Raw genomic sequence first — 16,354 nt, 5'->3', positions numbered from 1 at the left:
ATCATAAATTATTGTATTCCTTTGTGTTTTCAAAACGAATAAAACCAGCTATGAATCCTTGTCTTTATTCAACACGACCCCCGTCAGTCGTGGCTGCAATATTTGTATGGACATGGGAACCGTGTATAACACGCAAAATGTGTTAAGGATTAACCTGCAAACCCTCTATTTAGGCATTCTATTTTCTCTGCCTACCCCTGTGGAGTGATGGTTAGTTAGTTAGGATTCTACACACCTTCTCAAGGGATTGAAAAGTGGGAAAAGTTATTGAGAGAAGGGCGAATGCGTAGAATTTGATTAGAGTAAGTGCAAATAAAAATATGTCCGTGGAAGCTAAACTGCCAATTCACTATGGAGCGCTAGTACCGACACTGGTAATTGGTGAGGAAACATGGAATTGGCCTAAGAAGGATGAAGGCAAAGTAGATGCTGTTAAAGCGCATTCCTTAGATGAATGTGTGTAATTTTGACTACTAAAAAAATACAAAAATGTTTGTCAATACAATGATTAAATAAATTTCAATAATCAAGTACACTGCGACACAACCTCCAAGGTCAACCGCTATAAACAAACTGACCCCAAAGCGAAAAATTCGACCCTTCACAATTTTTATGTAGGATTTCATAGTCAAAAATTGGACTCTCGGCTCTGCTGGCATGTTAAAATGTGAGACTGACGCACATCAGAACAGGTTTTCCATATGTGTTGATTGCATTTTGCAGGCGTGATGATGATGGACACCCGAGATGGCATGCCGGCACGACCCAACTCCATAGAGCTGTCCCACCAGTACCAGCCGCACCAATCCACTCCCACCAACCTCAACTCGCACGGTAACTTGTTCTACCTTTCACTGTTCCTCGTGGACCATTTTTACTCGGGAGGAATATCATGGTTTAACCCTCGATATCTCCCTCTTTCCTTCACAGATGTCTAATAAAAATAGTGCTTATAATAATTATACAGTGGAACCTCTTATAACGAGTAATTCGCATAAAGAGCCAAAGAAATGTGAAAAAGTTGATCCCTTTACGAGCGACATTTCGCATGAGTTACAAGTCCCTTTTTCACGACATTCACTTGTGAGTTGGGAATTTTGACATATCAACATAGATGAAGAAGAATATGAGGACTGAGTACAGGGCCTATGACCTGTCATAGGCTAGTTGAGTTCAGTTAAATTCAGCATTATGAAAATAAAAATAAAAGACTACCATAATAATAAACCTTGAGTGTAAGTCCATCTCCAAACACAAGAGCTCAGCCTCTGTTTTGTGGAGAGGCACAGCGAAACTAAAATTATATGTTTGCCATATGTATAAATGTATAGAAATTGTACTAAAAAATGTAACTACATTAAATAAATTTAAAAAAGTTAAATTCTACCCATGATTGACAACCACAATACTCTAATTTTTAGAATTCAAACATAATCATCAATAGCTTTTGAGATATTTGAATGCAGAAATATACTCTTCTGGTCAGGTAATACTATGAAACTTTTGGCAATAGGTGAGGAGCCCATGTACGGAACCGGTCCCCTGTCTTCCGAGAGCCTGTACAGTGGCGGGGGCGGCACCCCCCGGCGCGGCCGCCCGTCGGCGCCGCCGCCCGCGCCGCCCGGTCCCTCCACCCCTTCGCGCCGCTCAGCCGCCTCGCGCGACGCTCTGCCGCCGCCGCCGCCGCCGCCCGCCTCTCCGCCCGCGGCCGCGCCGCCGCCGCCCGTCAGCCCGCCCGCCGAGGGGCCCCCGCCGCCGCCGCCCCCGCCGCCGCCCCCCGAGGGCGCGCTCACCCCGCCGCCGCCGCCGCCGCTCTCCAACGGGGACGTGCGCTCCCCCGTGCTGAAGCAGCCCCTCAAGGCTGCGCCCCCGCCCCCCGCGCCCCTACCAGATCCCAGGGATGACCTCCTCAAAGCCATCAGAGACGGTAAGTTTGCGAAGCTCCATCAACTCCTCCACCAATCGAGTAACAGTATGGTAACTAACCTACCTCTCACAATTCTAGTCTCACCTTGGTCATAGTACAGTACTCGACTTAGCGCGGGTAATCCGTGCCAACAAAATGGCAAACTAAATGAATTGGCACTAAAAGTCTATTTTCCACATATATAAATGACAATGCTACAGCAAAATGACTGTCATTTTTAAATGCAGTGTTCAACTATCGTGATTTTGTATACGAAAACTAATTTTCAAATGACAAAACGGTATTATTGTACAAATCGACGTGCCCTATGTCAAGTGCTCTAACTACATTTTTGTCAATTTTGAGATATTTGGTGTATGTTATCAACTGACCGTTATCTACAAATATAAACAAACAAAAAATATTTATAAAATAAATTACGTCTAGTTTTCAGGCGTGTAAGACGCTATCTACATTGAATTTTCGAATTGAACTGAACTCCTAAAACGCTTTCTACTTAATTTTGACAAAGCATAAAGTTTTAAAACGATTTAATACATTATTTTATCGTGTTTTGGAATGTATAATACTAGTACTAATTAAAAAACTAAACTAGATAATACTAATTTCAGATAAAACCGTTAATTAATAAAAAAGAATACGTTGAAAAAATCTTCTAAGCTCTCTCTTGTAAAGTAACAGATTTGCAGATAGAGTACTTTACGTAGGGGCCGTCGAAATATAAACTTTTTGGGAATGTAAATAGTATAAACTGATTGGAGAGTCGACACGCCGTAATGTGATGAATAAATATTAGGAAATCCACAAGTAAAGACTGCATTTTTCAGTTCCTTGGTGAATCACTTAACCGCTCTATTAAAACAGTATTATAAGTATAACAAAGCAGCGTAAATAGGGCATTAAGCGGGGTATTACTGCATCAAAAATTGTTTCAACTGCCCTACCCATACGAACGTACCTGATACTGACACTTTGATCACTTTGTGGTCCAATAGCCACTCACCGAAATTAGAGTACTGGTTTCGAGATGTATCCGTCACTTTGTCAGGACATTTGCCATACTTGCATTCAAACAACACTTAACACTACCGTAACTTGTTTAACTTATTTACATCTACTTCTTCTTTCTGTGCCATTTCTAACGAAGATCGGCGATCATCATGGCTATTTTAAATTTTGATGCTGCAGCTCGGAACAGAGATTTAGTGCTTCTGTTAAACCATTGTTGTAGGTTTTTCAGCCATATGATGTCCTTCGGCGTCCTTTAGTTCTTCGTCCCTCAATCTTTCCTTATATGATAAGGTGGAGAAAACGATATTTTTCATTTCTCATGACGTGTCCAAAGTACATCAGCTTTCTCTGCTTGATGGTTGACATCTACATAAAATATTATAAAAAATATGCATTATTAGTCTGCCTAAAAATCAACATAACTAATTTTTTATTTTGATATGATTTTTTTAATGTTAAAGATTGAAAACATTAATAAAAATGTAATTTTTATTTTCAGGAATAAAATTACGTAAGGTGGAGAAGAGTAATAGCACTCGAGGAAACGAGTCGGGCAGCGTCGGCAGCGCGGCGCTCCACGACGTGGCGTCCATCCTGGCGCGGAGAGTGGCCGTCGAGTTCAGCGAATCCGACAGCGGCAGCGACTCCGAGGCGGACTCGGACGGCTGGGCGGAACCCCCGCCCGCGTGACACCACCCGCCGCCCGGGGCCCCCGATAGGAGCCACCCCTCCGCTCCGCCATCCCAGCCTGTTCAGTCCCCCCCTGCCGCCGCCAAGAGCGCCAAGCCGAACGCCAAGCCCACCTTCCGCATCGACCCGAGCCTCATCAGCGGGCCCAAACCCGCCCCCGACGTGACGGGCGACGTCCCGGAACTAACCGCCCGGAACCCCAACCCCGACCCGGAGCTACCCGTATCTAGCAACGATGGAAAGCCTCCGGCCGAAACGCACGATGAGCCTGTTAATGTCGTCGCGAAACCCGAGGAAAGCCAAGTTATAATAAGGAGGGACAGCGCCAACTCCATCGGCTACAGCGACCGGAAGCCCATGATCAGTTTCGAGAGTCCCATGCCCTCTGTCGAGATGTTGAGGAATAGGATCGGGGCCAACAATAATACCGGAGTGGCTCAGAATAATTACGCGCCCGTCAATGTGAAAAATATTCATTCCCAATTTAAAGTCACAGATTTACAAACTAAAATCATCGAGTCGCACGCACAAGCCAACGACTGCCATTCTAAAGCTGGTGGCGCACAACCTAAAGCGAATGATTCTCCACCCACAGTTAGCGATACGCAACCTAGGGTTAATGATCCGCAATTTAAAGTAACCGACGTAAAATCTAAAGTTAGCGATCCACAATCTAAAGTTTTGGATTCGCATCCTAAAGACAAAAAGATGCCGCCGAAGACGAATGATAAACCTCCGGAAGTTTCACCCCGAGTATCCTCCATGGTGTCCAAGGAGCCGCCCAAAGCGACTCCCAACATCCCATCCCTAAAAGGTAATCCCAGAATGCTGCAGGAACCTGAAAAAGTAGCGAAAGACATCGATTTGCGGCAAAATGCTCAGAAGGTGAACAAATCGCCGGAAAAGAAAAAATCTTCCCAGCAGGCTGAAGAAGAGCAAGTCACGGTGTCCAATGCGATAAAACGTTTCAACGATAAATGCGAAACCGTCACCCATAGCAAATCAGACCTCGGCAAGTCGGCCAAAGTGTTCCACAGCGTCCAGTCCCATAAAGGTCACAACGCCCGGCCCGTGTACGCCACCATGGACTGCCGCAGCAAGAGGAGCAACCTCATGACCCGAGGGTACACGGTCACGGAGTACTCCATCCGCGCCGAGAGCTTCCGGCGCCAGGCCTCCATGACGGGGGCCGTGGAATACAACTGCAAGGAGCGGCCGCACAGCCAGGCGCACTGCGCGCAGTGCGTCAAGCCCGGCGGCCACTGCAAGATCCGGTCCAAGAGCCAGAGCTCCGCCGAAGAAGACCCGTTTCGACGGCCGGGATACGAACACGCCCAGATGGAGTACAGAGGGAACGTTCCCGGGTACAGGGTCCGCTTCGACGAGTCCACCCTTCGCGGCTGCGATCAGAGAATCAATTCGGATGTACATCGGCGACCTCGACCGGCTTCCGCGGGCAACTCGGATCACGAGGGAGATGATGATCTTTTCGAAAAGTACGAAACCCTCGTATAAGCGCACCCTTCTGGATCCTGTTTATATTTACGTGTTTCCGTAAAACCTTGTTTAATGCGACATCGCTAGCTCTTCTCACTACTAGGGTCACAAGATTCACTAGCATCAATAAACTACTACAGTATTACAAGAAAATAATGTATGTACTAAAAACGCTTCGTATTGTACTCAACCGTGCTAATAGATTACGAGATATTTGTATAAAATCTACAAAATTATTTATCCATTCTTTTTGTATATCTACTACAGAATATTACAATAAGTATGTTCCACTAAAATTATCTATTGCCTTCGGCGCGTTGGCCAAGCAATAGGACTGATTGTGTTACTCACTCTGAATCATTCCTGTAAACAGAACTATGTAATCCTAAATGCATTTGTTACATTTGCCAACCAGTTTTTATTAACAATAAATATCGCCTCCGTTCAGCTGGTACACTAGGCGCGTTAGTTTATAACCAGACCTGAATTAGTACTGTAGCATTTTGTGCCGTGCGAATTGAGGTACATAACAATAAATAAAGGTACACACTTCCAATGACTACCTTATTCTTTATTATTTATTACATAGAACTAAATGTAAATATCATCCATTGTTTGCTTCCCTGTTGAAAAAATCAACACCGTATTAATATGTAATGTAATAAATAGTTTGTATCTAATATAGTCTAAATTAGGTAGCGTTATTAAAGTTTTTGCTTTGTACAAATGTTGGTCACCGATGTATCATAATACCGCCATCACTGTGTGGCATTCCGCCTTATGGAGATCCGCAACCACTCCATATATACACTCTTAGACTTCTTGTCTAAGATGATTACAGAGAAGTGAGGAGGATAACTTGAAAACCGAGTATATTTATTTGATATTATGATTGTATAATATCGGCATTTAATAATATAACGATAGTACGCCAAATTTGTGTAGTTGTTAAGCATTTTTAAGTAATGTAGATATTTGTACCTTTTTAGAGTCCAAGTAAGCAGTCATATTTTCAATTAATATTACATCATACATTTCCTACATTTATTGTGCTTTTATTTTGTTTTATATACATCTAAACATTTATGTACATTAATGAAAATTCACATAAAAATACTCCAAAATGATCAGTTCTTCTTCTTACAATGCTCTTTTGGACTTATCTTATAAAACGACATCATAAAATATGTGTTAAAAATGTGGTTTAATATATATATATATTCTGTTATTTTTTTTATCTTCAAAGTAATAATCCGATGAAAATGTCACAAACTGAAGTTGTTTTTATTTCTTATATAGGTGTCTCAAAACCGGTAGAAAAATTGTCAACATTTGGATATTGAGGTTATGTATGGAATACAACATTCAAAATGTGACAAATGCCCGCAAGCTGTTGGCAAACATTTAGTCTATTGAAATCTTTGGCATAATTGAAGCAAAATTTCACCAACAATTCTAATTTAATACGCCCAGGACACTTTTTATACGTTTTATAACTGTATAAGCTGCAGTGTAGCATCCTCCAAATAAAATTTTTAAATTAAACAAAAATAAGCCTCAAATTCATTTAATAATGCGGGAAAAGATGGTACTGTCTGCAAAAATTTCTTATCTTTTCAGTTGTGAACTTAAACATTTTAAAGCTTGCTGACAATAAACGTAATGTCAGCGTTACTTATTTGACAACGAAAAACATTTAAAATTCAAAATAAATGTTTGTTTTGAGACACGCTGGAATATCAATAAAAAAATACAAATATTTTACGGTATTGTTAGTATGAAACACCATTAATTTTCTTTTGTCGTATTCTAACAGCAACAGATTTTGTTTTAAATGCGGAAATGGTATATAAATATATTTTATAAGATATTTTTGTAAAACACGATGGATAAATGCGAGAGTGAGTAGCAAAAATGTGTACGGTTTATGAAAATAGCATTCCTGAAAATGACAGCGAAGAAGATAGATTGAAGTGCGTGCAACGAATAGACTTAAAACATTACGATTATTATTATAAACTTGAGATGTATGATGTATGCATCCTAACCTTATATTTATACATGTATTCTTTTAGTTCAATGCTGTTTTGCTGACAAGATAATGTGTGTTACTTGATAAAAGGCTTCACAATGCACATCCGGTGTTTTCTGAATTATCATTTATTTAAATTTATATGAAAGTAACAGTTTATACCGAACTGTGAAGATTAACAATTTGAGTACCAATGTACATATCTTAATGCTTAATCATTTTGATTTTTATTTATATTTCATTTTGTCACTTTCGATCCATTTGTTTTTCTCAAAGATGTATTATTTTAAAACAACAAGCAAAAGAAGCCGAAATAAAAATGTATGTCATTTAAATTTTATACACTTTTGTTTGTCATTTTGACTACTAAACTGGTGATTTTCGTGCAAACCATCATTAGGTTACCTTCAAAACTGTATTTTCATGATGGCAACATTGCAATTTTTTTAAACAAAAGCGTATTGTTAAAAAACAGATTGTTTTCCCATTGTTTTTTATAAAAAGTAATACATTTATGTATCCCTGAAAATTACACTGCCAGGTTTGTGTATACATGTTTAATTTAGACACTACATGATTGCACTTTTGAAAAAAAAATTAATGTGTAGTTGTATAAATATTTTAAAAATCTAATCCGTTTTTCCAAGTAGGAATGTAAAACCTTGTCATATGGTGAAATTTTATTGCATGGAAAATATTATAAAAAATGTCTGGTTAAAAATTGGTATGTATATAATATTCCCACTCACTTCATTTAATAATACTTTATTTTATTTCTTTTTTAAATAATAATTGCCGGGATTGATTTGAGCTAGTAAATTTTGTTATTATTATTTAACCTGTTTGTATATTTACAAATTTGAATATAATCCTGTTACTTTCCGACAGGAGGACTACTCTATTGTATATGTACTGTTTATTACATAAGCATAGTTTAAGTGGAGAAAAATTTATTTAATATCGAGTAACTTTTTTGTTACTTGGCCGAAAAGTGGCAAATATTTTTTTTTATATATAACATAACATTGGAAATTTGTTTGAACTTAGACATTTAATTAAATTTCATCACTCTAATTTTGTTTTATTTTTCGCCCCATGTCATTATTCAAAATTGAGTGAAAAGGAGGAAAGAAGGATTGTTGTGTCGAAGAATTGAAAATTAATGCGACAGTTCTGGTCAAGTTCAGTAAAAATCCACTCAATGGGCGTTTGTCCACTGTACGGAATTTCGCCGTCTGGCAGTCCGATTTTGAAAAATGAAAACGACTACGACAGTTTAGCATCAAATTTACGCGCAACGTGTTCACTCAAGTGTTCAATCAAGAGCTCCGATCCGAATAAAGATGGACAAAAGCACAATCCAAAAGCCAATCGTCGTTTTAAAACGCTAACTGACGTGCCGGACGGTAAAATTACACGGAATTCCGGGTAGTGGACAAGCGCCCAATGTGCATCAGAGCTCGGGATAGATATTAGAACTCGAATGTAAATCAATCTGAATAAACTCTTAGCCCTTTGACTGAGAATTTTCATGAAGATTTGTAAAAAAAAATGAGCAGGTTATCTTGTGAAAATGGCACTGTATAAATTACCATAAATTATTACAATAATACATATATAAGTATTCTTTCATCTATAAAAGAAAAATATGTGCTAGTGGGAGAAATTACATTTTTTTTTTCATATTATTTCCCCTCCCTGACTAAATAAAAATTTATTTTATTTAGTCAGGCAATAATAATTTATTTATAAATTTTACCCTTGAAGTTATCTTTATAATCAAAACAACAAAGCTTTGTTTCGGCATCAAGTTGGTTGGAAAAAGGTTTTAAGAAAAGTGAAAAAAAAACGTTGGCAAAGAATGGTTAGGTGTTATTTTTGATCAGTACTTCTATACAGAGTTGAACAGTGGACCCTCAAGATCAGCATTATGAACTGAGGCATTCCAAATGTGGCTACATCGTAGAATGCTACGCATTCCATGGGCCGATATGGTCAGTAACGCAAACATGCTCCAAAGAACAGGGAGGTAGTTGCTGACTGATTTCAAAATCTGGAGGGGTGTCCTATTTGGGGTATGTGCTTAGAGGTGAGGAGTACGAGCTTTTGCTCCTAATCATAAAATGCTCTTTGGAAAAGTAAAGACGTGAGATGATAGGACATCTTGAGGTAAGAGGACTTTGTTACTACTCTCATTAGAGTATTGTATAGAGTATGTATTCCCCATTGGAATACAGGAAATAGCGACAAGGCCGGTGTCAAATCATATAAAAATCTGCAAAACCTTACTTTTTACAGAAATCAGTAGAAACTGTTGCTTAGATAAAAGTTTAATTTAAATTTAATATACATATAATTTATAAGTTTGAAAACATAAGTGATTGATTAATAAAAAAAAATGAGTAGGTACTTACTTTCATCATTTATAACATTTTGTTATTATTTCACTATGGTAACACTACACTCGTGTAAGTACTGGAAAAAAACGACTGGTTAGATATTTATGTACTACCCACCAGATATTTTGTGTTTACGTTTTTGACGTAAGTGTAAAGTGTGCCATTTTGAATTTCGAAAGTGTATCGGTTTATTATAGAAAACATTTTTTTCCAAATATTTTATTTTTTATGACTCGTATGTCTATATATTTGTAAATAATCCAAATTCTAATAGTTGTAAGTTTGCTTAACGATGTCGTCCGCGATTTATTTAGAAGTTTATCTGGATAGTTTACAACATTTACCTATCGAATTGCAGAGAAATTTTAAATTAATGCGCGATTTAGATGACAGAGCTCACAGTCTGATGAGGACGATCGATTTAATGGCGGATGAATTTCTTCCGGATGTTCCCAAATTGGACGAAGAAGCGAGAATAGAGAAAGTGAACGCGATACAAAGCTTGTTTAACAAGGCTAAAGAGTACGGAGACGATAAAGTTCAGCTCGCCATTCAAACGTACGAGCTCGTCGACAAGCACATTCGGCGGTTAGATTCGGATCTGGCCCGGTTCGAGAGAGAAATTCAGGACAAAGCCTTCAGCTCCCGAATGGCTCAGAAGGCGGCGGCGGAAGAGAGAGATACCGGCGCCCCCAATCAGAAAAAGGGCCGCAAGAAGGTGAAAGGGGACGCGAAGGTCGGGGCCTCCGCTCCCGGAAAGAAGAAGCGCTCCGGGGCTTCTAGCGAGGAAGAAGGGGCCGCCACTACCACTCGAGGGGGCGCGTCGGTGAAGAAAAAGCAGCAACGCAAAGGAATAGGCACCGGCGTAGGAGCGGTCAAGGAAAATGACGACAGCGCCGAGTCTTCGGGGATAGCCCATCCGAGCGACGTGCTGGACATGCCGGTGGACCCCAACGAGCCCACATACTGCCTGTGTCACCAGGTGTCCTACGGAGAGATGATCGGCTGCGACAACCCCGACTGCCCCATCGAGTGGTTCCACTTCGCGTGCGTCGGCCTCACCATCAAACCCAAGGGCAAGTGGTACTGCCCCAAGTGCACGCAGGACCGCAAGAAGAAGTGAACAGCGCACATCTCCGCCCGCTACATCTCAGTTTCTTGTGTTCTACATATTTACTAAACATGGACACATGTAGTAAGGTTTGTTTTATATAATTTTATACGAGTACAATACTACTGAGATTATTATGCCTTATTTGTAAGTATTACAATTATTAGTAGGTAATTATGTCATTTATCAAATTCTAAATACATACTTTTAAATGTCTATATTTTAAAAATATGTTCCAGACTGATCAATGCCACTGAGTATTCTTTCTCTGGCCCTAATTTGGTCAGTGAAAATTTTATAAAATGAAGACTGTTCTATTAGTTTTGTAAAGTATTTGGTAAAATAATGATGATTATTTTTGCCTTCTTTCAACATTCCAGATTTATTATACTATTAATGGTTTTAATAATAAAATTGGTAAATTCAATTTAATATACTCGAATATAAAGATTTACCCTTTTGACAATATTGCGGTTATTTCTTTATTAAAATTATATCCATCCATTATTGAATAAAGTATAATAGTGTAGGATGTTTTTAATTTATTTTAAGAAATATGTATTTAGTAACGTAAAGTAATTATACAATTTTGACCCTCTTTCCGGCAAAACATTTTAAATGCCAGTTAGGAAAAGATTCATTTGTTTTAGTAAAGGGTCAATATAAAATTCTAATCAAAACTATGACTAATATAATCTTTTTGTTATATTGTTTACTATGACTTAAAAATGAAAACTTTGGGTGTGTATAAATATGAATAATTGACAGTAGAAGAGTTTTAATCATCTCGGAAGAGCCATAAAATTGTTTTCATTTTTTTTTATTACTTATGGTATCATTCATTTATTTTAATTCTGATTTAGATACACTGGAAAAATCACAAAGTACCCTTTGACATATGGAATTTCAGCTGTGAAGTTACTGATGTAAACAGCTTGTCAATTAGAATGAACCTGTATTTAAATATTGTTGGAATGAATTGTGTATTAATTTTTACTATTAAGTGTTTTTACTGAAATAACTATATGACTTTAAAATAAAAAGTGTTCACGCATGATAGTTTTTCAATACATTTGAAAAATTCTCATCTTGAATGTATCACAAGTCTGGATTTGTACCAGCGCTTTTATTACTTGTACATAGTATGAATTTTGACTTGCCGCGCACTATGATCAAATATTATTTTTTTAGTGTTGCTGTGTTTGTATCGATTACTAGGCTAGTATAATATCAAACGGGTGATGTGTTTCACGTTTAATTGACTTTTTTTATTCCCTATTATGTACAGTGAATAATAACGGGATCGCCACCATTTAGAGACCCCGCTAGTAATATTATCAAATAATACTAATTCTATAATCAATATTTGAAACATGTGATTTTTAAATAAGTGAAGTTAATTATTAAGTAGTTTCGCAAAGCAATAAGTTTTTTTTTGTATTTTAAAATCTTAAGTAAGGAGTGGTTTGTTTTGAAACTAATCAATAATTATAATTTTAAAAAAATATTTTAGTAATTATAGAATGAGTATATGATGACATATAATTTCTTGCCTTATGTATGTTTTCCTGGTATCCGACAAAGGTATGGCATACTGGTATATGGTATATCCCATAATATTTGGTGAGGAAATGACATCCAAATATTGCAGAGTTCACAGGAGGATATTAATCTATTTGATGACCATGATCATTCTAGAAATATATTTGATTTAAATTTAAAAGTAGACAACCTTATGAAGATTGCTTTTTGTATGTAATAAAATCTTAACACCATTCAAGCAATAATATCCTTTAACTACGCTGTGAGCTGTCCTTAATTCAGCCTATGAATTGTTAAATGCTCATTATTTTACATACATATATTTATCTATTTTATAAGTAAAAATCACAATAGTTTAAATGAATAATCACAGAGTCTAAAATGGCCTAATTTATGTGATTCTGTATTCGTTCAACTCACAATCGGTTTCTTAGACTAAATAGTGAGATTTCACTTGTAACTTTCAATATTTGTGTAAGTAGTGTGTATGTCTAATATATAAAAATTAAAATTAAAATTTATTCAATTCAAGATCTCCGGTATGACAATGGCGGTGATGGAAAGAATGTTTTTTAAATCATATTTTATATGCATATTCTGTGATCCAAATATAACAGACTGAGTATGATCATGTTTATATGCTCTATATACGCCCATGCAAAGTTTTGAATAGTTGCTGATTTTATATTAATTTTTTATAATAATTTGATTTCCCGTGTCAATCTCCATTCCATCTTGACAATCTATAAAACTTGAAATATGTAGGAAAATAGATTTATTACTTGTGTATAGACATGGTTACAATTTTGTATTTATTTAATGTTTAATGCGCAAATGGTGTTGTTGTAACATAATTTTCTTTTAACTATTTACTTTATTATTGTAATAAATAAAATATTATAAATATATTTGTTTTTATTTAATAAACTTTGTTATTTTTGGCATGAAAATATTATATTTTAATCACACATTTCATTTATAAGTCAGTAAATATAAAATTTACAGATTTATGTTTTCAATTCAAAAAGAGGATTAGAACATATATCGCTCACTCCTTTTGTGTCGCACAGACAGCGTCTGTCCAACACACCGCTAGACTGTGTATAGGTGTGGATGTGGCTTCTCCGCTCCGTCGCTCTCGGGGTCGTAAATCCCGAAAGTAATGAGCTATGGGTCCGTGTAATCGATTCGTAGTCCAGTGGGTGTAGCGATGGTCAAGTCCCAGAAGATTCCGAAATCGAAGTAGTGGCGCAGGGTCGTTGAGGATCAAAGTAAAACGAAGAACTCGGTGTGAGTGGAATCCTTTATTCATAAAATGGCACAGATATTTATATGTTCATAACCAGCGCGGTCCGTCGAAATCGACCGAGCGACAGAAATCTTCTCCCCCTACCCTAACCTGCGCCAGGCCGGCCGCCCGCAACGTAAATACGATCTTAAACACGTAAATACTACGTAAAAACGCCGCGCGCGCCGAGCCTAGAGCATTCGGGATTCGGTGGTCATGGCGAGAAGTCGTTGCGCTCGACCGATTTCCCCGCTCACAACGTAAATACGGTCTTACGCACCACGTATAAGACGCCGCGCGAGCCGCGCCTAGCGCATTCTATATTTGATTGTCGTTGCGAGAGGACGTCGGTGCGCTTGGTCGATATCCCCGCTCATGTTTACATATATTTAATCCATTTTGGGGCCGTGTACTCAGCTGGTCCGTTACACCTTTCAAGAACGTCATAAATCAAAATTCCTCAATTTTCAGTTGTGCATGTTTTCGGAATGCCCAGAAAATGTACTATATCCCAGCAAAAGCGGCATATTTTAAACTTAATATTTACTCGCTACAGAGCAGAAAGTGTTGTTTTTGCATTTTGAAAACAAGGTATTGTTTTATAATTTTTTTAAATAAAGTAAATATTTTTCAAATGGAGAAAAAACCTTCAGGTTTTACCTAAAAAGATCTGTTGCACAGTAAAAAGTTTAATAAGCGGCTTGATATTTATTTTTAATACATTGTATTCTATTTTATAACTTTAAACACTTTCTCCTGAAAAATCAAGTTTTTTGATTTATGACGTTCTTGAAAGGAGTGAGCGATATGTTACTTCCTACTACATATTTTACTCTTATACTTTGGCGCTGTTATCACTTGCGAGCAGATTGGAAAGAGTAAGTAATGGACGAAATACACTACATATTTGTCTGGTGCTATAATATAATTTATTCCGGCTTAAATAAGTGATTGTTGCAGTACTTAGCTATATTTTGTTCTCAACTATTTACAGTATTATTAAATGGTAATCCTGAAATTATCCGGAACATTGGTCTGTATGTTTCCAAAAGTTACCTAAGACAGCGACAGCATAGATTGTTTCACATTCCTATATAGAGGACCAACCTGTCGATGATTGTGCCTGTGGGAAGAGCTACCGCTATGCTGTACAATACCACGTTGGATTGATCTGTTCCATGTGTCTGAGGGAGTATTCCGAAGCGGGATTCTTCTACATCTTTAACTGGAATGTTCTCGGTTACTTTCTAATTGGTTTTTTAAATATATACGCTTTAAATTTTAGTTTGAAATGTATGTTAATTATTATTGAAATTGAAATAAAAATAATAAAAATAATTATTATTGAAATTGAAATTGAAATTAAAATAATAAAAATAGAAATATGGTAGAAACAAAATTGTAATTCTGGAGAGGTGACTAAAGACTCCAGTGCTGCCATATGTCCAACCCCATCTGTGCTCCACAAACAGTTTCATGATGAGGTTGGAACTCTTCACCAGCCTCTTCTGAGAGCCTGCTACTCGACTTTGTGTGCTGGAACGTACCACTCGCATTACAGTGTTGGGGTAACTTCATGAGGGTCCATAAAACGCTTAGCATAGGTGTTAACCCTAGATTTATAACCTTTTGTCTTCAGTCCGCACAATATGTATGAGTAAATATTTGGAATAGGTACCCTGCATTCAATTACATTAAAAGTATTTTTATTTTTATTTTTATTACTAATTTAAGAAGTTCCAATATGAATTAGTTTTATTCCATTTTGTTAACAAAGCATTTTTTTAAATACGCTGAAAGTGGTCATCAGTAAGATGAAAGATCATGAATTGTCTCATAAATATGGTTATAAATCTAGTCAACTAATTATCTACAACTAGCATATCGTATCATCAGTCTATCACTGGGCCTTACTTGGGATTACAGTAATAGATACAAAAATCCAGTTTTAACAGGGACTCCGGCAAATCCTGAATTTTATAGAAAATTTCTAACACATTGGCCATGTACGCTGGTATTTAAATATTTTGTTTAAAAAAAATAAAACACATAAAAATTTTAAACCTTTATATATATTTTTTTAATATAAAAAAGTTCCATATTTAAATCCAAACATCTCTAAAAACTTTTTTTGTGTTCTTCTTTTTGGATTACTGAGACCGTATGTCATGTCACAATAACAAATTACAGTATTTACTATGATAATTATAATTTTGAATCAGTAATTTTCCATATACTGGCTTTCCTTGTAATGTATGAGATTTAAAATCTTTTAAATTATTATTTTATTATAAAAAATATTTTTAAATGATATTTTCCTATTACATATATCATTCAATTGTTTAAACTTTTACCATTAAAGTACATACCTTGTGGAATCCCACATAATGCTACATTATATTTATTCAATAATTATTTATTAACATTATTGATATCAATAAATAGCGCAAAAAGTAATAAATTTTTCAATATTTATCTTAATAAAAACTACAATAAACATTATATGAGGTGAATAATGATAATAATCAGATGAAGTTATATTATTCATGAAGACGCCTACTAGACTATGCCTTGGTAAATAATTAAACGGTTTAAACACTATATATCTATAACGATTTTAGTTTGAGAATTCTCTATTACAACTATTTCTTAGATCTTAATTATTATTATGTCATAATTTTATTTTTTTAGTGTTCTACTTTCTTTTTTAATCTTCTTAAATTGTAATTCATTAAACAAAACAGTTTAATTGAAAACATAATTCGCTCTGGTTGTATAAGATAAATTGTCAGGTGATGTGTTGCAACCTTATTGACCCCATGCACATGATAAGTGACTCTTGTGCGTCTAGCTGTCG

The 16,354-nt window shown here is 36.6% G+C and overlaps 2 protein-coding genes across 2 annotated transcripts in view; both read left to right on the top strand.

Moving 5' to 3' along the window:
• LOC148300345 (uncharacterized) overlaps positions 1 to 3,642 on the top strand; it is a 32,075-nt gene extending 28,433 nt beyond the window's left edge. The window contains exons 6-8 of the mRNA XM_088274924.1: positions 724 to 834; positions 1,514 to 1,927; positions 3,438 to 3,642. Coding sequence (XP_088131050.1) covers positions 724 to 834; positions 1,514 to 1,927; positions 3,438 to 3,628 — 716 coding nt within the window. The 3' untranslated portion in view covers positions 3,629 to 3,642. The remainder of the gene's footprint in view (positions 1 to 723; positions 835 to 1,513; positions 1,928 to 3,437) is intronic.
• Positions 3,643 to 9,621: 5,979 nt separating this feature from the next.
• On the top strand, positions 9,622 to 13,067 carry LOC148300344 (inhibitor of growth protein 5-like). The gene has a single exon (XM_088274908.1). The coding sequence runs from the start codon at positions 9,849 to 9,851 to the stop codon at positions 10,677 to 10,679; it is 831 nt and encodes a 276-aa protein (XP_088131034.1). The 5' UTR covers positions 9,622 to 9,848; the 3' UTR covers positions 10,680 to 13,067.
• The last annotated feature ends 3,287 nt before the right edge of the window (positions 13,068 to 16,354 follow it).

Source organism: Brachycentrus maculatus, unplaced genomic scaffold, assembly GCF_059751285.1.
Source record: "Brachycentrus maculatus isolate JH-2025_06_01 unplaced genomic scaffold, ASM5975128v1 h1tg000748l, whole genome shotgun sequence".
Classification (NCBI taxonomy): Eukaryota; Metazoa; Arthropoda; class Insecta; order Trichoptera; family Brachycentridae; genus Brachycentrus; species Brachycentrus maculatus.
This window is presented reverse-complemented; position numbering and strand designations above follow the sequence as displayed.

Bases quoted from the DNA above. Each gene is read 5' to 3' on its own strand.
- LOC148300344 (XM_088274908.1), top strand. From the start codon at position 9,849: ATGTCGTCCGCGATTTATTTAGAAGTTTATCTGGATAGTTTACAACAT.